At 41.0% G+C, this 26,692-nt stretch overlaps 1 protein-coding gene across 3 annotated transcripts in view; it reads left to right on the forward strand.

Annotated features, from left to right (window-relative positions):
- Positions 1–1,725: 1,725 nt before the first annotated feature.
- CYTH4 (cytohesin 4) overlaps positions 1,726–26,692 on the forward strand; it is an 87,514-nt gene continuing 62,547 nt past the window's right edge. The window contains exons 1-6 of one of the 3 annotated variants that reach the window (XM_056524125.1): positions 1,726–2,410; positions 11,911–11,984; positions 14,270–14,334; positions 14,419–14,485; positions 23,358–23,476; positions 26,485–26,565. In XM_056524125.1, the coding sequence (XP_056380100.1) occupies positions 2,314–2,410; positions 11,911–11,984; positions 14,270–14,334; positions 14,419–14,485; positions 23,358–23,476; positions 26,485–26,565 (503 nt within the window). In that variant the 5' untranslated portion in view covers positions 1,726–2,313. Of the gene's footprint in view, positions 2,411–11,910; positions 11,985–14,269; positions 14,335–14,418; positions 14,486–22,796; positions 22,994–23,357; positions 23,477–23,755; positions 24,262–26,484; positions 26,566–26,692 lie in introns of those variants that run through there. The other 2 variants (XM_056524126.1, XM_056524127.1) reach the window with 2 other exon arrangements.

Raw genomic sequence — 26,692 nt, forward strand, 5'->3', positions numbered from 1 at the left:
CACCTGTATTCTGCTCAGTAAAGCCTCTGTTTGACCATAACTGGTTGTGGACTCTTATTTCACTTCTAGCAATTGGGATAGCGGAAAATCTGAGCGTGTGGTGTTCCGGAACCCGAAAAACTTGATGGCATCACGAACACATGTACAGTGTTTAGAGACAAAGAAGTGCAGGATGTCCTCCTCTGTGTGTACAGCGTAAAGAGACATAGAAGTGCAGGATCTTCTCCTCTGTGTGTACAGTGTATAGAGACATAGAAGTACAGGATCTCCTCCTCTGTGTGTACAGTGTATAGAGACATAGAAGTGCAGGATCTCCTCCTCTGTGTGTACAGTATATAGAGACATAGAAGTGCAGGATCTCCTCCTCTGTGTGTACAGTGTATAGAGACATAGAAGTGCAGGATCTCCTCCTCTGTGTGTACAGTATATAGAGACATAGAAGTGCAGGATCTCCTCCTCTGTGTGTACAGTATATAGAGACATAGAAGTGCAGGATCTCCTCCTCTGTGTGTACAGTATATAGAGACATAGAAGTGCAGGATCTCCTCCTCTGTGTGTACAGTATATAGAGACATAGAAGTGCAGGATCTCCTCCTCTGTGTGTACAGTATATAGAGACATAGAAGTGCAGGATCTCCTCCTCTGTGTGTAAAGTGTATAGAGACATAGAAGTGCAGGAAATATTGCTGCTTCTCATGTACACACAGGGCAGTTTATCCTGAAAAGTCACTAAAAACAACAGGCTTTAAGGCATTGTTCTCTATTAAAGAGACAAAAGCCTTTTACACATTACAGGAAGTGAAATTGGAATATATTGTGAGCTCCAACAGTGACAGAGACTGGTGTGAATGATGAAATGAAATAAAGCACTGAGAAATATGTAGGTGTCATAGCAATAAGTAATTCATGCTTCACTGGGAGTTCTGGGAAGAAGGATAGGCAACGTAGCTCCCTGGTGCCATCTTTTGGAGACTTAAAGGGAAGATATATCCACAAGATGGCACCAGAGAGCTACTTCAACCTACTTCACGGCTATCCTTCAACCCCTACTACAGTGCTGTAACAGGTTATATTTTGTCAAAATGTATCAATATTGTGTGGCACAGACTATTGTTTATTACAAAAATGTCAACTTTACAAAAAGTTAGTCTCCTCGCTCCATTCAAAATGATTTGTTCATACATATAATAATCATACAAGTCCAGCACAGGTGTAATGCAATCTGACACTGCTCTTATCAGGTACGTGAGTCTCAACACTTCCCTTCACTGGTTTGGTATCCTAATCCTACAGTAGTAAGTGGTGCTGACATATGAACTGGCAAGTCCATGGAATACAGCAAATAGAAGAAATAATATCGCACTCACTAATACTGCAAACTTCTTTATTTTCGATTACTCACATGAAGGGAGTAGAGCTAGACATACGATGGCTGGGGTGTACAGAAAGGAGTCTCCCCGCCGTTGTATGTCTGTCTCTCTTCCCTACATGTGAGTAATTGAAAATAAAGAAAGAAGTTTGCAGTATTGGCGAGTGTGATATTATTTCTTTTATTTGCTGTTTACATATAATAATGGTTACCATTCTTTCTAGTTCTAAAAATGAGTTACATACAAAAAGATCCTGCTTGAAGCATAATTGATATAGACAAACATCAAAAACATCTGGTTTTAGAAAACTTGTGGTTACGGAAAGAGGAACTTGCAGGGAGGGGTGAAGCCGAAACAGAGATATAAAGAGATAAAAGGGTTAAAGGAGATGGTAGACACTTTAGGGCACAGATAAGCTATCTTCACAAAACCTCAGAAAAAGTCATAACAGGAAGCACCAACTGGACTGGACTGCGACATTGTTACTGGTTCGTAAATGAAGGATCTGCGTAAAGGTGATGGCGAAGCAGGGATAGGAAGTGTGACTTCCGCAATCACTAACCGCAACGTGTCTGTCCCCTTCCTGTTACTAGGATCTTATTTTGTTTCCAGTTTATGTGAATAGACGGTACAGGCTTCAAAGTCACTGTAGTGTGTTGCAGTGCAGGACATAGGACGTGGTGACTTACTTAGTATATTGTGCAAGTAGATTGCAGAAGAAGCAGCAAACAAGGGATGCAAGGGATCTCAGACAATTATTTGATGCACAAGGAATATGAATCATGAAGAATTGGAGAAGATATTAAATAATGAAAAGGGAACATAAAGACATAACCGATCTAGAGATCAAAAGATATAAAACACACCAACAGGCAAACCTGGATGGAGAATTATTGGTAACCAGATAGTGGTAAATAAGAGTTTTTGTATCAAGTGATCACAAATGGGGAGCAGAGACACAGCAAGATATTTATTGCCATTGTCAGGGTCACCTACCAAAGCCAAAGGAGTCCAGTTATTAATGGAGGACTATGAAAACGGTGAGTACCCTCCTCATTTACTACTATAGGGGGGAATGTTTTCATGTTGTCATTGTTATATCTTCGGTTGTTCTGTCAACCACTTTAGTATTTGATGTGTAATGTGACTCATAGATATCATTGGAGACACTTCAACATATCAGGAAACTGCTTAACTAGCAATTCCTTAATAGGATTGGAAATGTCAGACTCCAGATAGATTCCATATGAGCGAACTACAGGCTGAGACATATGTGTGAAAATAGGATGCAAACTTTAGACTGTAAATCGTCTATATCCTGCCAGCTGCTAGCAGATAGACTGAGAGACATTGTTTTTACACTATACGTATATAATAGGAGATTATTAGCAAGCAGTTCTTTCTTATATAATGGAAAGTGGCTCCTGTGTGCATCTTCTCTAAAATCCCTTGCCCACACCGACAAGCCAACAATGTTGCAAGTTCATTGCACTGGGATTTACTGTGCTTTCCCCTTTGTGGATTTGTGTACTCTATTTATTTCATATGTATCATTTTATGTCATTCCTTTCTGCATGTCACTCCTTTCTGCAGGTAACATTTAATGTTTTAGGGACACTTGTTTTGATAGATGTCTTGACCTTTTTTAGCACAGGCCACCAATGTGGCTACTGCATGAAATGTAAAATGTTTTCTTTTTGCACCATATTGCATAAATTTTTAATGTAACTAAGGAACTAACTGCATGCTATATTTTACTGTGAAAAGAAAATGCAAAATCAACAAACGTTAATTTGATGGGGACATTTAAAGGGGTACTCCATCCCTCGACATCTTATCCCCTATCCAAAGGAGATGGCAGCATGCAGCGTTCGTTTAAAACGCTGGTTGTGGACAGCAGGGGTCGTGACGTCGTGACCACATGTGGCGGCCGCCATGCCCCCTCCCATAGACTTGCATTGAGGGGGCATGGCATCACATAACAAGGCCGTGGCAGTGACATCCCAACTCCCGACGCCCGATCCAACTTTGGAACTGTTTATGGGGAATACCCCATAAACAGTATTATGTTTACAAACCTTGTTCCTTTTCCAGGCAGATTTTAAGGGATTATCCTGCCAAAATCAGGACTATGGTCAACAATGGTACTTTTGTGAAAAATTTGGTCCTCAGGTGAGGATGAGTAGGTGAGATAAATTTATACAAACAAACAGGATATTAAACAGCTGATGTATGAACAATACTTGGGAGGATAAGTAAAAACTGAAACAAAAATGTATATGATTTTCCCATAGCAACCAATTATAACTCAAAAAAAATTAGACAGTTTTTTACAGGCATTTTTTATTCCCTCCACTGTATGACCAATATGCTGCTATCACAGCAGATACAGTAATTCCTGTATAATTCCTGTATTATCAATATGCTGCTATCAAAGTTTCTATATATATATACTCTAATTTCTAAAGAATTGCAGCTGTTGTGTCCTGATATAATATTGTAGTTAAAAGTTATGTGCATTTTAGAAGCCATTTTTATTGCTCCAATGCATGTAAAATAACAGATCTAGAAACTTTAGACATAAAATTGATTTAACATTTCCTATTGTGGTGTGTATACAGCTCCATGCAGACCTGTGTGTCTCCGTGGTAACAGACTACAAACAAACCATATGTAGTCTGATCCTGCAAATTCCCCTTAATTTGTAGTCTTCCTGCTGCTTACCTTCCAGACATGTACATTAATAAAGAGTAGTGAGTGAAGTCATAACAGAACAGCAACACATTATGCTTGTGTATCTCAGAAGACAAAATACAGGAAGTGAGGGCAGGACAAGCAGGGCTCTGTGCATTCTCTGAGCTTGTCAATCAGCCTGTTGTGTGAGCCAGAGGCATGTCACAGAGCCTCAGGACACAGAGCAGCCAGTTGTCAGCTCTGAGGAGAAAGGCAGAGAAAGGCCTCTGCCGTGAAAAGAAGAGGAGGTTTCACATGGCCAAAATGGACTCTTAAAGGCAATGCCTACTATAGAGATCTATTAAAAGGCACAATGCTCAATGTTTTTTATACTGTGCATTTAATTGGTCCCTAGGGTGATCCTATAGACAAGTTTCTATACTAATATGCCGTGATCCCCATGGCTTCCTCCACTGTGATTTCCTTTACTTCCTCACAATGAAACATATACAACATGATGTCCCTGCTTTGTAGTTCCCCCTATTGTGTGCACTATCCTATCTGAGATTCCAGAAAGGACAGAAAGAAACTAATTCCCTGTACTCTTTATTTTTCTTTTTTTTTCACAGTAATTTTTTTTTTCAAATGTAAAAGTAGGGATACAGGAAAGGAAAAAAGAGGGGGTGGGGGAGGGAAGATAAATAAAAATTATATACAAACATAAATAAAAAAAAATGATGAATACAATGAACAAAAACATGCTTCACCACATGCTGGAAATATTTAAGCAATATACTCCTCAATAAAGAGGAGACGAGTACTACAGGGTGGACCATTTATATGGATACACCTTAATAAAATGGGAATGGTTGGTGATATTAACTTCCTGTTTGTGGCACATTAGTATATGTGAGGGGGAAAACTTTTCAAGATGGGTGGTGACCATGGCGGCCATTTTGAAGTTGGACATTTTGAATCCAACTTTTGTTTTTTCAATAGGAAGAGGGTCATGTGACACATCAAACTTGCTGGAAAAACTCAGGGAACATGCCAGCTTCAGTGCACAAAGAGGGAAACACATCATCATGTAGCAATTTCACATATCCAGTGGCCTTGAGGTTTCCATTGATGAAGAATGGCCCCACTATCTTTGTACCCCATATACCACACCAAACCATCAATTTTTGTGTTCCAACAGTCTTGGAGGGGTCTATCCAATGTGGGTTAGTGTCAGATCAATAGCGGTGGTTTTGTTTGTTAACTTCACCATTCACATAAAAGTTTGCCTCATCACTGAACAAAATCTTCTGCGTAAACTGAGGGTCCTGTTCCAATTTTTGTTTTGCCCATTCTGCAAATTCAGTGCACCGATCTGGGTCATCCCCATTGAGATGCTGCAGTAGCTGGAGTTTGTAAGGGTGCCATTTGTGAGTAGATAATATCCGCCAAAGGGATGTTTGACTAATGCCACTCTCCAGTGAAATGCGGTGAGTGCTACGCGGTGGGCTCTTGCTGAATGAAGCTAGGACAGCCACTGATGTTATTTCATTAGTGACAGATTTCATGCGTCCACATTTTGGTAAGTCCAACACTGAACCAGTTTCACGAAACTTAGCGAGCAGTTTGCTAACTGTAGCATGGGAGATGGGTGGTCTCGTAGGGTGTCTTGCATTGAAATTTGCTGCAATGACCCAGTTACTGCATTCACCAGACATCAACACAATTTCTATTCGCTCCTCACGTGTTAACCTCGACGACATGTCAATGGCTGTAAACAAAGAGAAACTTGTAAATAACTAATGAAAGAATAAAGTTATGTTAAAACCAAGCACACCCGTGTTTTTTATTGTGAATATCCCAATTAGTTTGATGTGTCACATGACCCTCTTCCTATTGAAAAAACAAAAGCTGGATTCAAAATGGCCGACTTCAAAATGGCAACCATGGTCACCACCCATCTTGAAAAGTTTCCGCCCTCACATATACTAATGAGCCACAAACAGTAAGTTAATATCACCAACCATTCCCATTTTATTAAGGTGTATCCATATAAATGGCCCAGCTTGTATTAATCTCTGCAAACCTTTTGGTCACTGTTGGACTCTTTATTTTTTATGTGACAGCCAGTGTTTGTTCAGCTATAAATACATTTAAAAAATACAGGTCCCCATAAACAGCATTCTTAATGATATTTTATGTTTACTTTCCTAGTAGAAGGCGTAAATTAATATTAGAACTTCATATGGCGGAATTGTTGTTCACTGTTGATCTGTATTGTCCTCAGCATTGTTCTCTGAATAGTTACATGCCACTTGGGACACGTAAAGAATGCAGAATGTTTTTAATAACAAATAGGACCAGACACTTCCTCCTTTTTGATAAATATCTCAATGCATCTCACATTCAACTGAATCTGTACTTTAGATACCTTTTGTAATGGCATCTGTTGGCACTAAAGAAGCTTCTGAAATCTGCTGTCAACAGCAGTAATATAAGGAAATGAATATCTACTCTCACAGGGAAGTCTGCAGTTTTGAAGCGTAGCAAAAAATTGAAATCTTGGAGTTTTTTTTTCTTATTTATAATATTTTTGCTCATGGTGTATTTTAGGATAAGTTTAGCTTTTTTTGTGATGGATTAGAGAATTGCTTCTTCACAGGGGTTGTTTCACCATGAAAACCCCTGTCCACAATCTCTAATAGGAATTATGGACATCATACGTGCCAGTGTTAGGACACCCTGGCTAAGAGGGGAGGTTTTCTAGCAAAGTTAATAAAAAGAACATGTTAAAGGAGTACTCCAGGGAACTAAACTCATAGCCCATTCTTTCCCTCTCGTGAACCTTTTTAATTGCCTAAATGTCATTCCTCTACTATATAGAGCAGTTTCCCCTCTTTAGTTGTCATTTACATGCAAGAAGTGAGGGAATGACATCATCCAGCCATCCACTCTGTCTCTGTCCTAATCCCTCATTGAAAGCAGCCCCCACCATCCTGAGAGACCAAGACCAGCGTCATGCTCTCTTTAGTGTTGAGAACTGGGAGGTGTTTGCAGCTTCAGCCAATCAGCCACTGAATCTCTCTCTGCTGCTCAGAGCAGGAGGGTGGGGGCTGGCCGAGCAGAGCTGCATTGATTGCTGGGAGATGTAAGCAAGGGGAGAGAATGATGGCGAAGAATATCAAGCAGCCAGAGAAGACAACAGAGGCCACAGGAGCTCTGCATATCAGGCAGGATGGTTTACAGGGAACATATCCAGGAAGTGTGGTGGCTTTGGAGCTTTTTGTATTTAAAAAAAATAATTTAAATAAAATAAATATATATATATATATATATATATATATATATATATATATCTGTAATATATCCTGGATTACCCCATTAACCTGATAGTTATTGGAATAAGATTGAGATGGGAGAATAGAGGATTGAGTCGTAAGGTAGAGAAAGTAAGAGTAGTTGAGTCACCAGAAGATAAGATGGGTTAGTTGTCAAGGCCACCTGAGGATGGGTAGGACCAAGTCTGGTTCTTGTGTGTAACTATTGAGATACCTTGAGTACCAGCTTTGCCCTGGCCTAAAGAATGGTTCTTTTGCAGCATTCAAGATAAGGACCACCATCACCTTTCCTAGTCTGAAAGGGCGACAGTTTGTCAAGAACCTTTTAGCCATCCAAAACCCTAGAAAGGAATGTCACTTATTATGAGAATACTCCTCAAGAAGGTTACAAAAACAGATTAGCCACATTTAATGGAACTAATTTACATTCATGACAGCAAGTAAAATCTGTGACAGAAATCCAAAGCTACTAAGGCTAAGTAGTTCTGCCATGTATGACACACCATATTTTTCACCTTTAGAAAAGTAGATGGTGGGGGGTCCCACTTATGAAAACTGTGCACTGGGCCCACCAGTTTATTAAGATGGTCCTGTCTGTGGCCAAAAATCCAGTTAATGTGTAGTACAAAAGGAGAAGGTGGGAATTAAGTATAAAAAAAAAAGAAAAGATTTGAGTTATTGTTGAAACTAAAGGAAGCAATATACTCATATTCAATTAGGAAAATTGGATTCAATTTTTTTTGTCATTTTCAGAAAAGCAAGAGAATAAATTAAAAAATGGAGGGGGTAGGGTGCACACAATTAAATGAAGCTGATCCTGTGTAACGGACTACAGAATTATGTGGACCTGACACAATTTCAATAGATCTTACCTGTTAACATATAACAAGGTATGCTCACATATGTACCTATAACACTACATGACTTACACTTTTAAACCCATAACTATGTGAAAAAACATAGTGGTAGAAATAAAGTAAAACCTATGCTGGGTTATAAAATCTTGTGTTTAGTTCACACTGACAAAAGGATAACTTAGAGAGTTTTTATGCAATCCTAAAAGACTATTGTTAGGGGGGCCTTTTTTCTAGCATGTCCTGCTTGCAGCAGTCTATATCCCCTTAAAATGGTGTTAAAGTACTTTCTTTTGATGTTGCTTATTTTAGACAAGCTAGCATGTAAAGACACAACGATTAGAATCCTGCACTCACCGCTATGTACCAGACTCGACACTCCTACATGGGGATTACCGGAGAACCAGTCTTCAGAAGATACATGGGCGCTCAAAGGCAACTGGCGGCAGTTTCGCGCATATGCGCGAAACCACAGGAAGTCATCCTCTGAGCACCCACGTACCTTCTGAAGCCTGGTCCTCCGGTGATCTCCATGTAGGAATGTTGAGTCTGGTACTTAGCAGTGAGTGCAGGATGCTAATCGTTGTGTCTTGACATGCTAGCCAGTCAAGTCTGTCCTTAAATTAATTCCTAGCACCTTGGACTCTCTATGGTTGTGAGCACCGCATGTCCTAATAATGAATGTCCATTGATCGGTGTATGGTCTGCTGAGAAATATATTGGTGCCATCCTGACATTTCTTGTGGACACGTATGTTTTAGATAAGTGTCTGCTTTTAATATTGTAGAACTAGCTGCAGAGCTCTTGGGCACATAACTTAGAATGTACAATTTTCTTGGGTTTCACGTTCTGGAAACCAGGAACAGTTTCCAAGTGCCTTGTGAGTAATGCTGAGAAAATGTCTGCAAAAGTGTAGGCTTTGGTTGCAGAGGTATGATAGATCGCAATTTTGTCATTACCTTTTCAGATTTTTTAGGCCATAAGATAGGCTCTTAACTGCCTGTTAAAGGTCCTGGTCAGACTGGGAGCAGAGATTGGTGGAAAAGCAATTTGGGGTCAGGAGCTAGTCATTTCAAACCCATCAAGGTAATGCAGTAAAACTTCTTTGAGAAGACCAATGAAAATTGCACTAAAAAAATCTGTGGGGGGTGTACTTCTTAAAAAAATAAAAATGGCCATTGTGCAAAATAAATGGTGAACTGAAAATCTGTTGTACAAAATCTGGTCTGGATAAGATCTTGAGAAGAGTGTGCATAGGGTTCTGGAGCTGATAAAGCAGCAGAAAGTGGTGGTGGCTACTCATTGTCAGTGACCCTCGAGAAGCTGATGTAAAGGCATCATACATGTTCAACAGTATAGCCATGCCCCTTGGCAATTGACATTTTGAAAGGTTTTGTTATTGTACTAAGACAAAGAGTGACCAGTTACTATATAACAATACGTGGCAGAATATACTTTATATCTTAGCAAGCATACCAAACCATAAGAAGTTACAAATATCAACTATCGATTTCTCTAATTTATCTTCAGCTTTCCTGTCCTTAGTTTAAAGCCATACCACAATGTAATCTTGTGGGAAACTAACAGTTTTCATTTGTTGCTGGAGCTATCTAACAATAAAACTTTACAAGAAACTTTTCAATAAAACTGTGGGCATTAAAAAGGATGGAGATTACAGCATCAGCTACTGTGAAGATTAACTGGTCACGAGTTGTCTCTTCTTAGCCATTTAAAGGTATGTTCACATCTAACACCTTGTTTGGAATACATGTGAGTTTCTTGTGTGTTTGAGTCTTGCAATAGAACAGTATATGCATAGAAATGGAATGAATGTATTTGGTCCATTGAAATCAATAAATCCAGAGTGGGTACACAAAAGCATAGCATAATGCTTTTTCAAATCTATATCTTAAAACAATCCTGCTCCATCCTTTTTTCTGTCAACGGTCTAAATTAGTTTGCTTAAAGATAGCTTTGTGTCATGCACTGCCCCCTAAGCTCCTGTACTATGCACAACACAGTGTTTCCTTTTCACCTGAAGAGTCTCCAAGTATACACATAAAGTGTTACCATCTGATACAAAAATATATGAGTGAATAATAATGTCATTGCCAACTTGAAGATAAAACAGATATAAGAAGGTATTAATTACCTAACCCACCTGAAGACATAAAAGGTAACATTGATATGGGACTATGTGTGCAACCTGAAGATGTGACAGGTGTGAAGAGTCTGATTATGACAGCTGACCTGAAGATGTGACAGGTATAAAGATGTGCCATCATGTGGAACTTGTACATGTGACAGGTATACTGGATATGCAACAATGTGTAACCTTAAGATGTGACAGGTATACTAGAAAAGCTAAGATGTGTCAACTAATGAGGCCAAATGTATTAACTAAGCAATGCTGTGGAACCTAATGATGTGACAGGTACCCACAAATATAAACAAAGCAAGCCACCTGAAGAAGTGACAGGTATAATAATAATAATTTGTAAGGTATACTTCTTTGAAACATGTTCAGCGCACTTAGCTTGGAGATGTCCCCGGCGTAACAAGTGTGCACAGTGTGAGCACAAGAAGTAATTTCAGTAGTTTTGCCCTCATCTGACCACACTATTCTCCGAGTTTTTCAATGGCTTTTCCAAATGTTGTGCAGCAAACTTCAAATGAGCTTCACTGCTTATTATTCAGCAATGAAGTCTTGTGTGGTGAGCGTGCATCCAGGCCATGGCAGCAGAGTGTATTACAGGTCTTTTTGAAGCTTTCCACAAGTGTCCTTGGCTCTTGGTCAACTCTTCTAATTATTCTTTCCACTCCTCTGTAAGATATATTGTAATAAACAACTGGTTGAGGTAAATTTATGGTAAAATTATTCTTAACCACTTACGTATTAAGGCCCAGACAGTGCTCACTGGAACATTCAGAAACTTAGAAATGTACCTGCAACCAACAACATTGTTATGTTTTACAATTAAGTTGTGAAGGTCTTGAGGCAGCTCTTTGCTTTTACCCATCATGAGATGTGTCTGGAGTAACACATTGACAATGGGACATTTTTGTAGCCATCTGTTAGGATTAAACCATCTGACATTAATTTGCACTGACAATGGGATTGCACTGATAATGAAAAGCTGGATTGCTTTTTAATTACTGATAGATTTCAGCTGTTGTCTTGGTTTTCCATGTCTTTTTACACCTCCCTTTCTTAATGTGTACAATACCTTTTTCCTGGGTCATTTCACATTATTACACAACTTATTACACATAATTTCTGAGCTTATTTGTTTTGGTTTCTTTGTACATATGGATTACTTGGGGTTTTACCAACATCTGGTAAACATTTCATGTCAATAGAACCTTTTGAAAATATATTTAGTGAGAAAAATGGTGATGTGTTCAATATTTATTTCACCCTTTGTATATACACTGTAAATAAAAAAAAGTGCTTTAACTTTTCTTCCTACTAATAGAACCGTAGTTTAGGCATAAAAATGAAGGCTAAATGTGAATCTATGTTTTGGCTTCTTTATCTTCAAAAAGGATTTGGTAAAATAAAGTTTGCTGATCTTTTGCTTCTCTCTGCAGATATTTGCAAATCGAACTACTAATAACTTGTCTTCCTGTATAAAATATTAAATATTTCAAAAAGTATCATTTGTTTTCTTTTAACAGGAAACACAATGGGTCAGACAAAGGAGACTACAATCACTTCACAAAGCAGAGATGAGCTATTCGAACAAATTAAAGTGAGTTGTTCCCCATCCTTAATCCGCTCTCTGCTACAAAACATGTTGGAAAATGTTCCAAAATTGGAAATTTTTCTTACCATTCTGTGCATCCCATTGTTGACACATTTGTTACCACAATTTGTAACTACATTTATTGCTTTATAGACATTCAAATTTAGCGCCAACATAGTGTGGGGGTACATAAATTATAGACCTGGTAATAAGGTCCTGTGGTTCTATACCATAAACATATAACCTATCCAGAAAAGGAACCACGACCAAAATGTAAAATCAATGTATTTTTTTAAATTATATCATATCAAATTTGAGACAAAATACAAAAAATGGGGAAAATTTAAAAACACACAAATGGCATGGACACAGAAAAAAAGGTAGGAGACTGGGGAGAGGGGGGAGAAAGACAGCATAGGTCCAGTGCAAATTCAGCAGTAAAGTGCTAACACAGAGAAAAAATATATATATTTGTAGAAAATTCATGCAACAAAAGTATATAGGTAGGTAGATAAACACATACTTGTATATTCGTATAAGGTGCAAGAATGTCTAGCAGCAACCTCCGAGGAGGAAAGGTATAGCAGCACAAGTGCGCAAAACACAATGATGTAGTAAGAAGGTTAGCAATGTGAAATGCTGATACAGATAAGGTAAAAGGTAAGTTTAAGACTAAAGATCAGAGGCCATGAAGTGGACCTGCTGATGAATAAAGTAATAGGTAAGAGCCCCCCTATACGTTCTCCAGTCACCCACCACACCTCCAATGCGTTTCGCCCGAGCAGGGCTTCATCCAGGACAGGCATTCAGTGGGAGGGTTGTATAGACATTCAGTGAGAGGGTTGTGGCTTAGAGGGGGAGAATTGCAGTTTAAAATGTACCAAATTGTCCCAAAATGTTGTGATAGAATACTGGTGCAAAGAAGGCCATCAATGGTTTGTATAAAAAGTTAGATAAGTCTGAAACTGTGCCAAATTTATCACCAATTTTGAGAATCTTTAAACGTCTAACCCTTTAACTGGTACATTATGCAGGAATTAATGGTGTATGGCATGGCCTCGAAACCGGATCCACTTCATAACCGGCGGTTACCAGCTACTTTAAGCACCATATAGCCACCAATAATAGCCAGCTCAGAGTAATCTCTCTGCCAGCTGTTAATTGTTTAAATGCCACTGTCAATGCTGGAGGCGTGTTATAGATAGTAAAGTGGGTGAATCAGCGTCGTGATTGTCATTAGTGATGAGCGGCATTTCCCATATTCAAATTCACAATATTTCGCGAATATATAGATGAATATTCGTCTTATATTCGCATATGCGAATATTCGCGTATTCGAGGAAGAAAACAGTGAGGGGGGGGGGGGGCAACTTTACTATTGATTGCTAGGGATGTTGTTGATAACCTTTGACAAGTGTATTTGCATCATTCTAATTGGCCCACAATTATTCACATATGCGAATATGCGCGTATGCGGAAAAAAGTGAATATTCATAATTTCGAATATATTCGCAGTATTCGCGATAAAAATTACAAATGCGAATATTCACGCTCAACACTAATTGTCATATCAGCCTGAGGCCTGTACTACGCATCCAAAGCTGGCAAAATTGTGCTATTGCTTCTGCCAAGCATTTGCTTAATCAGGTGCCCTAGAGGGACTTAAAAAGTGCAGTAAAAAGTTACAATATGTTTAAAAAAAATAAATCCCCCCAATAACAATTCAAATGTTTTCCCATTTCTCTTTTTCAAATACAAAATGTAAAAAAAAAAAAAAAATCTAAATGTGCATAGCTGTTCACACATATTAAAATATACATTTAGGATCCCGTTTGATAAATGGCGTATATGGATAAAAAAAAAATACGAAAATGCCAGAATTGCAGTTTTTATGGTCACATCACATACCAGAAAAATTATATAAAAATCAATAAAAAATTCCCATCTATATTAAAATTTTATTAAGAACAGCCAAATAATGTACAGTATATACATTTTCTCCCTTTGTCAGACCAATTCTATACACTTGATGACATCTGGTCTACCTATTCATGTCAATGATCATTTTTACATGTAGGACAGACCTGATGAAGAGGGTTGCAATACCCTCAAAACACGTTGTCCTGTGTATAATAGATTTTTTCATTTAATGTGTTATTCGTGAGACGACTGAACTTTTTTGTCTGTAACATTGGGGAGCGCCGGGTTGACAAGCATCCTTTTCTTCACGCTGAATTGCGAATCATCATTATTGAACCTTGTACTTTGTCTTCTTTCTTCTCAACTATCAGAACTTACAGAACGAGATAACAGAAATTATGGACGATATAGATGACTTTGAGCGCCTGCAGTTAAGGTGGGTGGAATACGTGGACTGAGCATAAACATGAAGCTGCTGATAAGAATTTGAAATCTAAATTTTCGATTTATTTTCTCATAGTCAAAAAAAGCAGAGAGACAATGAATTGCTCAGTGCAAGCAGGAAGTTTAACATGGATCCAGAAAAGGTGAGTTTAAAAAAATAAATAAATAAAAGTGGTGAGGATGAGGAATACATAAAATGAGAATAATTCCTCTAAGCTTTAGTCTTTCTTTAATACACTAGACTAGTGGATGGAAGTAGCTATAGGAGGTACAGACATAGCAGATGTATCCAGGGCATGATGCCTGAGGGGGACTAAAACCCAGAAGGTGATACCCTGATACCGTGTTGTGCTGTAGTCCTACACTTTAAAGGGGTATTCCATTGAAAACATCTTAGCCCCTATTCAAAGCATAGGGGATAAGATGTATGATCGCAGTGGTCCTGCAGCTGGGGACCCCTGCGATCTCCGCTTCGGCACCACTGTCATTTGGTGCACTGCTCTTGATTATGTGCCATCTATTTTAAGAGACCAAAGTTTGCTTGTGGTTCCAACAATTTTCAACAACTAGGGCTGAATAATAGGAAGAAACAACTGCCACCTACCCTTAGACCACCGGCATTCTGGGTATCTAGGGGGCCTTCACAAAGAATTGTAGTATTTTTAATAAAGCCTAAGACAAGGTAGAATATCTCCAAAAGGACCTTATTTCAGTTTATAAGCATCGTGTTAATGTTTCTACTAAGTTGGTGAGACTAAGGAAGGATGTGGCAACTTATTAAAAGGCTGCAAAGTGCAAGGTACGATACCTATTTTAAAATTCAAGGTATTAAAGGGGTTATCCAGGAAAAAAACTTTTTTTTATATATCAACTGGCTCCAGAAAGTTAAACAGATTTGTAAATTACTTCTATTAAAAAATCTTAATCCTTTCAGTACTTATGAGCTTCTGAAGTTTAGGTTGTTCTTTTCTGTCTAAGTAATCTCTGATGACACGTGTCTTGGGAACCGCCCAGTTTAGAAGAGGTTTGCTATGGGAATTTGCTTCTAAACTGGGCGTTTCCCGAGACATGTGTAATCAGAGATTACTTAGACAGAAAAGAACAACCTTAACTTCAGAAGCTCATAAGTACTGAAAGGATTAAGATTTTTTAATAGAAGTCATTTACAAATCTGTTTAACTTTCTGGAACCAGTTGATATATAAAAAAAGTTTTTTTCCTGGAATACCCCTTTCATTTCAATCTGAATAAGCCTTATGAAAACAAGTTTTTGGAAAAAGTAATTAGTAAAAGTAAAAGTTAATTTACTGTTCATTTTCAATGTATAATGTACAAGGTATGAATAACTAATAAAAGAAACCTTGCACAAAAGTGCATTAGTGTTATATTAATATGCCTACTTCCTTACCATAGACTTTATACATGCTGTTTATGAAGGAGGATATTGCATAGTAGTCTGGTAGTCTATATCAGGGATCGGATATCTACAACCAGGATTGTGGTACAGCCTCTAACCTATGTGAATAATAGACAAGTTTATTAAACTGGCTATATTGTTATTCTCTTATACTGAAATGTCAGGATCAGTGACCTCAACCTCTGAGAAGTGGATATCAAAATGATGACAATAGGGAGGCAGAGTAGGTTGTAATCTATGGCACCCTGTAGATGGGCAAACCTGTGCCTTTAACCAAGTGCCCATCTAGCCTAAGAAGCCTTTACATGGGTCAATCATCATTGTGGTGTGGGGGTAGAACGATCGCTGGATCATTCCTGCAAACCCTGTAATCTGGTCATTTTTGGCTGCACATCCCTTGTTTACACTGGGTCATGTCCAGTTGACTAATGTTGGTCAACCTATGTCCAAGAATTTTCCCATTCATTGACTGTTTGCTGGCCCTGGGTGTTTTTTTTTTTTTTTGTTTTTGTTTGAGAGAATGCTCCCTCAGTCAATAATGGGCTCTTTCAAAGGGCCCTAAAAAGCAGGGGCTTGAATCAGCTGATTGACGAGGGCAAGAGACAATGGTAGGTTGGATTAGCTCGTTCCATTACCATGCAATCCCAATAGACAATACAGCTAAGCTAATGACAGATTGGTAACCCATATGGAGCAGAACTACAGGACATAGCAGCTAAGCAGCCAAAAGCGAAAGAGCACTGAATCCAATAAACACCAAATAATCACCACAAGAACATTGTTTTATCTTTTAGATTCTTTTATTGACTTGTATTTGTCATCTTGCAATTTCTACTTAAAAGGGGTACTCAGGTGGAAAACTTTTTTTTAAATCAACTGGTGCCAGAAAGTTAAACAGATGTGTAAATTACATCTATTAGAAAATCTTAATCCTTCTAGTACTTATTAGCTGCTGAATACTACAGAGGAAATGTTTTTCTTTTTGGAACACAGTGCTCTCTGCTGACATCATGACCACAGTGCTCTCTGCTGACATCTCTGTCCATTTTAGGAACTGTCCAGAGCAGCATATGTTTGCTATGGGGATTTTCTGCTACTCTGGACAGTTCTTAAAATGGACAGAGATGTCAGCAGAGATCTCTGTATTCCAAAAAGAAAATAATTTCCTCTGTAGTATTCAGCAGCTAATAAGATTTTTTAATAGAAGTAATTTACAAATCTGTTTAACTTTCTGGCACCAGTTGATTAAAAAAAAAAAAAGTTGCACCCCTTTAAAGAAGCATACTGCCTGCACATGCTATCTCCTGTATGGAAGGCTCCACACTGCTTTCCACTGCTTACTAGAGATGTTGCGAATTGTTCGCCGGCGAACAGTTCCCGTCAAATTTAGCATGTTCGCATCGCCGGGAGAACACATGTGAAGTTCAATTCGTCCCCTATACTTTAACATTGCAGTAAACTTTGACCCTTAGACACATTACAGCCAATCAGCAACAGTCCCTCCCTTCCAGACCCTCCTACCTCTTGCATGGACGCCATTTTAGCCTCATTCAGCATGCTGCAGGCTTAGGAAGTGGATGGTCAGAGAAGCTGCTCCTGCTGTATAGGGAAAGCGATAGCTAGGTTGCTGCTATGTGGTGTACTCAGGGTCCAGTTTACTTCTAAAGCACTAGTGTAACATCTGCTTTAAGGACAGCACCCAAAAAAGCCTTTTTTAGGGCTGAAAGATATCAGTCCTGGTTGGGAGGGAACCGCTGGTTAAAAGGGGTACTCCAGAATCAAACTTAAATTCCTACAAGCAACTAACTATTACAGTATTCAAAGGGCTGAAAGATATCAGTCCGTGTGTCTTGCAAATTGCAACAGCTGGACGCACCCTGGTTGGGAGGGAACCACTGGTTAAAAGGGGTACTCCAGTATAAAACTTATGTTCCTTCAAGCAACTAACTACTACAGTATTCAAAGGGCTGAAATATATCAGTCTGTGTGTTTTGCAACAGCTGGAGACACCCTGGTTGGGGACCACAGCTTAAAAGGGGAACTCCGCTGGCAAGCTTTTTTGCTCATTGTCACACTAGCGCAAATCACATTAGCTGTGACAGTTGTGCAAATAAAAAAAAATATAATACCTTTGATGGCTGTTAAATAAAATCAGTCGTCACTGTCAGTTCACGTCACAGTTGCCATTTTTTTTTGCCTGCAGGGCAAATTATGTCACCCTAGTGCAAATCACATTGGGTGTGATAGATGTGTAAATTAAAAGGAAAAAAAAAAAACCTTTTTTAGCGGTTAAATAAAATCTGTCGTCACTGTCAGTTCACGTCACAGTTGCCAGTTTTTTTGCCTGCAGGGCAAATTGTGTCACTCTAGTGCAAATCACATTAGGTTTGTACAATATGAAAAATAAATAAAACAGACAAAAGCGCAAAGGACATGTGCCATTACTCCGATGGTACAGAGATAAATGGAAGCAGCAGTAAGGATAACCGCTCACCTGAGGGTGTTATGCTAAGAGCACAACACCTATTGATGCTTGTAACCCAATGATAGGGTAAGAAGTCGGGAAGCAGCCTGGATCCTACCCGTCTCTGTGTTCCACAGTAGCGGTCGGGGAAATCAGCGAAATGACCTGACGAAGAGGGGGTCCCACCCCTTGAAACGCGTAGTCTTTAGCGCTGATTAAAGTAATGTTGAATATTTTATCCACTGTCCTCCACGGCTAATTCTTCCATCGGGTGAGCGCCAAGAGGGTCCAAGTTTTCATCCTCTGCAATTTGCAGTTTCTAACGCTGAAATCACATTAGGTGTGATAGTTGTGCAAATAAAAATAAAAAAATGACAGGCAGAGGAAGGCCACCCGCAGGGGCCATCGTGGTGCTGAGATTCCCTTTGGCCCTAGAATGGCCAGTGTTCAGAGGCCACGTACCATGAACCCCCAAAGTTCTGAGGACTTAGTTGACTGGCTATCACAAGACACCCAATCTACTACAGCTTCCGCTCGGAACCTTGACGCACCGTTCTCCTCCTCCTCTAGCTTAGCTTTGGGCACCTCTCATGCTACCACTTGCCCGCCCGCCGCCACCACCACCACTAGCACCGCAGCAGCTTTACTAGATCCATCAGCGGAGTTATTTACACATCAGTTTGGAGACATGAGTGATGCGCAACCATTATTGCCAGAGGATGTAGTTAACAGGGATATGTCTCAGTCAGGCAGCATTACACACATGGACGTATGGTGTGATGATGATGTTGTACCCGCTGCTGCTTCCTTTCTTGAGGTGTCAGATAGCGGTGATGTCAGATAGCTAGTGGCACAGTCAGACAGCATGCATCGGCACCCGGGGTCAGCCAGACGGGACACCAATCAACGCATGCTGTTGCCACCACCAGAATGCAGTCATGGCAGAGCTCAGCAGTGTGGCATTTTTTTGTGTGTCTGCCTCTGACAACAGCCAGGCCATTTGCAACCTGTGCCAGAAGAAACTGAGTTGTGGGAAGTCCAACACCCACCGAGGCACAACTGCTTTGCGAAGGAACATGATGTCACATCACAAACGCCTATGGGATCAACACGTCGGTACAAGCAGCACACAAAGTCAAAGCCGCCATCCTCCTCCTGGTCCAGCATCTTCAGCCAGGTCAACCACTGCTGCCCTCCTTGCCCCCTCTCAACCATCCGCCTCTCCGTCTCTCGCCTTGAGCAGTTCCTGCTCATCTGCCCACAGTCAGGTGTCTGTCAAGGAGATGTTTGAGAGCAAGAAGACAATGTCTCAAAGTCACCCCCTAGCCCGGCGTCTGACAGCTGGCTTGTCGGAACTGCTAGCCCGCCAGCTTTTACCATACAAGCTGGTGGAGTCTGAGGCCTTTAAAAAAAATTGTAGCCATTGGGACACTGCAGTGGAAGGTACCCGGACAAAAATTTTTAGCAGAAAAGGCAATCCCCAACCTTTACTCCATTGTGCAAAAGGAAATTATGGCATGTCTGGCACACAGTGTAGGGGCAAGGGTCCATCTGACCACTGATACCTGGTCTGCAAAGCATGGTCAGGGCAGGTATATCACCTACACTGCGCATTGGGTAAACCTGGTGACGGCTGCCAAGCATGAAATGCGTGGCTCTGCAGAGGAGTTGGTGACACCGCCACTACTTGCAGGCAGGCCTGCTGCCACCTCCTCTACTCCTCCTACTCCATCCTCTTCCATAACATCCTCGGCTGAGTCCTCTTCCACTGCTGCGTCTTGCTCCACATCAACGGCACCCCCCAGCTCCCCAAGTGCTATTCCACATCCCAGATACGACAGTGTCACGCCATCTTGGGGGAGAGTCACACCGCACCAGCGCTCCTGTTGGCCCTGAACGCACAGGTGGACCAGTGGCTGACTCCGCACCAACTGGTGATCGGCAAGGTGGTTTGTGACAACGGAACAAATTTGTTGGCGGCATTGAGTTTGGGCAAGTTGACACATGTGCCGTGCATGGCACATGTGTGTAATCTGATTGTACAACGCTTTGTGCTCAAGTATCCAGGCTTACAGAATGTCCTGAAGCAGTTCAGGAAGGGGTGTGGCCATTTCAGGCGTTCCTACACGGCCATGGCGTACTTGTCAGATATCCAGCGGCGAAACAACATGCCAGTGAGGCGCTTGATTTGCGACAGCCCGACATGTTGGAATTCAACACTCCTAATGTTCGACCGCCTGCTCCAACAAGAAAAAGCCATCAATGAATATTTGTATGACCGGGGTGCTAGGACATACTCTGCGGAGCTGGGAATTTTTTTGCCACGTTATTGGAGGCTCATGGGCAATGCCTGTAGGCTCATGCGTCCTTTTGAGGAGGTGACAAAACTGGTCAGTCGCACCGAAGGCACCATCAGCGACATCATACTGTTTGTTTTCTTCCTGGAGCATGCCCTGCGAAGAGTGCTGGATCAGGCAGTAGATGAGCGTGAAGAGGAAGAGTTGTGGACACCATCACCACCAGAAACAGCCTTATCAGCATCACTTGCTGGACCTGCGGCAACGCTGGAAGAGGATTGTGAGGAAGAGGAGTCAGAGGAGGAATGTGGCTTTGAAGAGGAGGAGGAAGACCAACAACAGCAGGCATCCCAGGGTGCTCCTTGTCACCTATCTGGTTCCCGTGGTGTTGTACGTGGCTGGAGGGGGAAGAAGATTATACCTTCCCTGACATCACGGAGGACGAGGAATGGGACATGAGTAGCTCAGGATCCGTCCTTGTCCATGCTGTCGGGCCTGTTGAGGGACCCTCGTATAAAAAGGATGAAGGAGAACGACCTGTACTGGGTTTCCACGCTACTAGACCCCCGGTATAAACATAAAGTGCCTGACATGTTACCGCATTACAGCAAGGTGGAAAGGATTCAGCAGGTCCAAAATAAATTAAGAAGTATGCTGTACACAGCGTATAAGGGTCATGTCACAGCACAATAGGGATCTAACAGGGGAAGAAGTGAAAGTAATCCTCCTCCTCCTCCCACAAACATGCCGGCAAGGACAGGATGCTGTACAGACATGCTATTGATGGAGGACATGCGGAGATTTTCAAGTCCTACGCATCGCCACAGCCGTTCGGGGTCCACCATCAGAGAACGACTTGACCGACAGGTAGCAGACTACCTTGCCTTAACCGCCGATATTGACACTCTGAGGAGCGATGAACCCCTTGACTACTGGGTGTGCCGGCTTGACCTGTGGCCTGAGCTATCCCAATTTGCGCTCGAACTTCTGGCCTGTCCCGCTTCAAGTGTCCTGTCAGAAAGGATCTTCAGTGCAGCAGGAGGTATTGTCACTGAGAAGAGGAGTCGCCTTGGTCAAAAAAGTCTGGATTACCTCACCTTTATTAAGATGAATGAGGGATGGATCCCAAAGGGACTGACACTGGGCGATACATTTGACTGAACAAGGCCTGATCAGATGAGCTGCCTTGGGCTAAAAATGGTCCACACGCTGCTGTATTTCAACTCTGAATGCCGGATGACTTGCGTGACTTATCTGCCACCAACTAGGGTTCAAGCCGCAATGTTTTAGGGCACTTTCTGCCTGGTGAAACAAACAGAAAATTTTCTGGCCGCTGCTACAGCAGCGGCTGCGACAATACCCAATTTTTCATCCATGTGTACATGCCTAATTTTTCTGGCCTCTGCTGCTGCACTTGTTATGGTGCTGCAATTTTTCTGCCCGCTGCTACAGAAGCGGCTGCAACAATACCAAATTTTTCATCCATGTGTACATGCCTAAATTTTTCTGGTACTCTCTGCTGACATCTCTGTCCATTTTAGCAACCGTGGATATTAGATGTATGCTAAGGGTGGCATGGGGGCTCAGAGGTTAGCACTGCTGCCTTGCAGAGCTGGGGCCTTGGGTTCAAATCCCACTATGTGCTTTCTAAAGGGGGGCTCTAACTATGTGCTGCCTAATATGGGGGAATCTATGTGCTGTCTAAAGGGGGGAATCTAACTATGTGATCCTAAAGGGGGGCTCTATGTGCTGCCTAAAGCACATTATTCCAAACCATTTAGGAATAATAGGTGATTTATGCCCTTTATGGATTAAAACCAGACTCTGCATCAACTATGTAATTTTCCATGGGAGTTTTGCCATGGATCCCCCTCCAGCATGCCACAGTCCAGGTATTAGTCCCCTTGAAACAACTTTTAAATCACTATTGTGGCCAGAAAGAGTCCCTGTGGGTTTTAAAATTCGTCTGCCCGTTGAAGTCAATGGCGGTTCGCCCGGTTCGCAAACTTTTTCGGAAGTTCGCGTTCGCGGTTCGTGAACCGAAAACTTTATGTTCACGACATCACTACTGCTTACTGCTTGTAAGAACTGATAGGGAGAAACTGAGACTGTGTACTGTAAGTTAAAGGATTGAGAGGAAAAGCTGCTCAGTTGCCCCTAGCAACCAATCAGATGGCTTCTTTTATCTTTCAGGGGACTTTAAAAAAAATAAAAGTAATTGGTTGCTATGGGCAACTGCACCCATTTTTCTGTGATCAGGTTTTAATAAATCTTCCTCAGGGTTTTCGTTTTCATTGATCTATGACTTGCTGTACTTTGGACTCAGAGCAGAACTAGCACGATGTGATGAGACTCCGCCCTCTGACTTTATGAAGGCATTATGGGAAACTTATTCTGCATTAGAAGAGCAACCATCTTATGGTGGAAGAATGAATCAAAATTTCAGACAACCCATAAATGGCTCATCAACTATAGTATAATAAGTATATACAAAGCATGCACAAGAGTTATCATTTTTCTTAAAGGGGTTATGCAGGAATAGAAAAACAGAGCTAATTTCTTTAAAAAAACAGCTATACGTCTGTCTCCAGGTTGGATGTGGTATTACAACTTGGCTCTTTTAACTTCAATGGAACTGAGCTGCAGAACCACATCCAACCTGGAGACAGACAGAGCGCGTTTTTTTTTAAGAGAAAGTAGCTCTGTTTTTCAATTCCTGGATAACCCATACCAGAGTTTTTTTTTTATTTTTATTTTTTTTAGTATGGCCTTTGATGCCATATTATTATGTAGACATCTGTCACTGAATGTTTTTATTTTTTACTATATGGTGTCCAGGGAATCCAGTTGCTTATTACAAAGAAGTTTGTGGAAAAAGATCCAGAACAAATCGCAAGCTTCCTATATAATGGTGCAGGACTGAGCAAGGCTGCCATAGGGGTATACCTCGGACAAAGGTTAGTCTATATATACAAAACTCAATAGGGAAGATTTATCAAAACCCGTCCAGTGGAAAAATTCTCCAGTTGCCCATTGCAACCAATCAGCTCGCCTCTTTCATTTTTAACAGGCCTCTTTAAAAATTAAAGAAGCGATCTGATTGGTTGCTATGGGAAACTGCACCACTCTTCCTGTGCACAGGTTTTGATAAATCTTCCCCAATGTGTGTGTGTATGTATGTGGGTATGTGTGTGTGTGTGTATGTTCCAGCATCACGTCCAAACGGCTAAAGATATTAACATGAAACTCGGCACACATGTTACTTATATGTCAGCAACGAACATAGGATAGGGGATTTAACCCTTACTCACCTCCATTTGCCAGGGGCGGGTTTATGTTTAAAGTCCCATACAAGTCTATGGGAAATATATGTTACTGCATAACGGCTGGAGATATTTCCATAACACATGGTCACGTTACTTATATGTCCACTTAAAATATAGGATAGTTAATTTAACCCTTAACTACCCCCATTTGTGAGGGTTGGGCTTTTTGTTTAAAGTTCCATGCAAATCAATTGAATGTATGTTCCCACATAAATTCGTACGGCTGGAGATATTTCAATACCTGGTACACATGTTACAGGTCGAGATAGGAGGTCGAGATAGGAGGTCGGGATAGGAGGACAGGATAGGAGGTCGAGATAGATGGACAGGATAGGAGGACGGGATAGGAGGATATAAGACAAAAAACAACAGAGCGCTTCTGTGTGGAGTCTTCCAGACCAGGTCGGATTATTGAGGTGAGTAAGGAATGCACTCACCTGGAGGGGTTGTGCATATTCCAGGCACAACGCTGATGTACGCTTAATATAGCAACTGCTGCGGCTTCCCACACTGGATTCACCGGCGTGTAAGAAACAATAAAGGAAGGAGAAGATCGGAAGCTGAGATCGCGCTGTTTCAGACAAGTTCCAGGATACTAGTAGGTGTCTATAATTCCTTTATTCACACAACGCGTTTCTGGATATTAATAATCCTTGTCACGCCTGAAGAAAGGATTATTAAAATCCAGAAACGTGTTGTGTGAATAAAAGAATTTAAGACACCTACTAGTATCCTGGAACTTGTCTGAAACAGCGCGATCTCAGCTTTAGATCTTCTCCTTCCTTTATAGGATTTGAGGAAGGGATAGGAGGTCGGGATATGGGGTTGGGATATGACAACAATATATGAGGACAGGATATGAAGTCAAAAGCTTCCTCCTTTGTTTATTTTCCTCCCCAACAAGGATTAGGAAGGAAAAATCAGGCAACCCCGGGGTATTCAGCTAGTATGTGATAAAATATCTATCTATCTATAGTATACAGTATACAGTATACAGTATACTGAATGCATTAAGAATTAATGATAATTGCTTACTCTGTGTTCAGTGTTAACTCTCAGTCAACTTTCCCCTCCATCTGCAGATGCAGGCTGTTTAGAAGGGAGCAGTCTGTCATTTGTATAGCTACCCTACAATGCAGTATGTTCAATAAATCTGTGGTGGCCCAGTACAGAAGTTGCATCCCTGTCCCCTAGTGGCCCTGTCAGACAGCCTGCATATAGTGTCCCCTGGGCCCCCTGCACCCGTTCCCCTTGTTCTTGTGCTTCTATGCCTGTGTTTTGCTGCATGTTGAATATAAAATGTGTTATAACTTTAAGAACAGTTGACATGTGATTAACCTGTTGTCATGTGATTGTAACCCAGTGAGGTATCAGTGACCATGTGATCTAAGGGTGACCTATGGGACCCCTCAGAGTCTTCCCCATATAAGCCCTGGGTGGAGCCTCTGCTGGCTCTCTTAGTCTTTGCTGAACTACAGTGAGGACAAGTCCTAGGTGTGTATCTAGAGTTCAGAGGAGGCCATATCTCAAGTCCACTGCCCCACAGGTCAGGTCAAAGCCTGGTAAGCTACAGAAGGGGTGAAGTCAGTCATAGGCTTTCATAGTCAAGTCAGTCCAAGTCATCCTGTCTCAAGTCAGCGGGGCCTGCATCCACATTGTCCAAGTACACTATAAGTCCCAGCAAGCCCTAAGGTCTCTGAAGTCACTGGTCACCTCCTTGGGCCTAGCCATGCGGTATAGACTGTTACACCTGTCTGACTCAGTAAAGCTGCTGCTGTTCCATAACTTGGCATCAGAGTCATTATTTGCCCCTGTGCCTAGCCCAGGATCCAGCGGTATTCTTCAGGTGGTGAAGAGGATAAACCACGCCCTGGCATCACAAACACAAGGGGTTAATGCCATCTGCCCTTAGGGTAATTTAATCTGCCCTCATCACACCCTCACCACAAATCATATATTAATGAGCATTTTATTGCAGTATCGGAGCCGTCCTTGTAAACATTCCCCTAATGACAATGCCGCTAATCATCTCCTAATTAACTACAAGTGATAATACATGTGACAATGAGCAGGACAGGCCACTACTCACTTATGTCACTGCTCGATGCCATGCGGCCCTTGAAGCTGCAGAACAAATTGGTTTATTTGCAGAAATAGTAACACTCTGCTCATCTTCTTTCATTACTGACCTTTTATGCTTGTCATTTTCTTTCTAGTGGAACAATCATTTTAGGGAGAACACTGCATACATGGATGCCATGGGACCGCTCCGACTAGACATAGAAATACATACCGCACTATAACCATTTATTAGTCCTAATTTATAAAACATAAAGATTACAATGAACATACAGTGCAGTTTTATGACATACAGATTTAGCAGAGCTAAGCCTGTCATTTGATGCATTATTATCGGATTGATGTAGGTAAACTTATTATAGTATAATGGTGCATAAAATAATCTACTAAATAAGTGTCGTTCAGTTGTGTTGTATATGCAATAGTAACATCTAAATACCCCATTAACTATTTTTTTCTCTATTTTCCATTGTATCTTCCCTTTGCTGTTATTTTCCTCTCTTGCCCCCATCCCATTTCCTTCCTCTTCCTTTCCTTTCTCTTTTGTTCTTTCTCTCCAGGGAGTCACTGAATATCCAGGTTCTGAAGGCTTTCGTGAAATGTCACAACTTGGAGAAACTCAGTCTTGTAGATGCTTTGAGGTGAGAATCATCTTGTATTCATATCATAACTGTATTGATACCAGCCTATTCTACAACCGGGTGATGGCACAAACATGATTCAAAGGGGTTTTATTTGTTTCCATAAATAAAGCTATTGACTGGCCTA

Source organism: Hyla sarda, chromosome 6 (genome assembly GCF_029499605.1).
Source record: "Hyla sarda isolate aHylSar1 chromosome 6, aHylSar1.hap1, whole genome shotgun sequence".
In the NCBI taxonomy this organism is placed as follows: Eukaryota; Metazoa; Chordata; class Amphibia; order Anura; family Hylidae; genus Hyla; species Hyla sarda.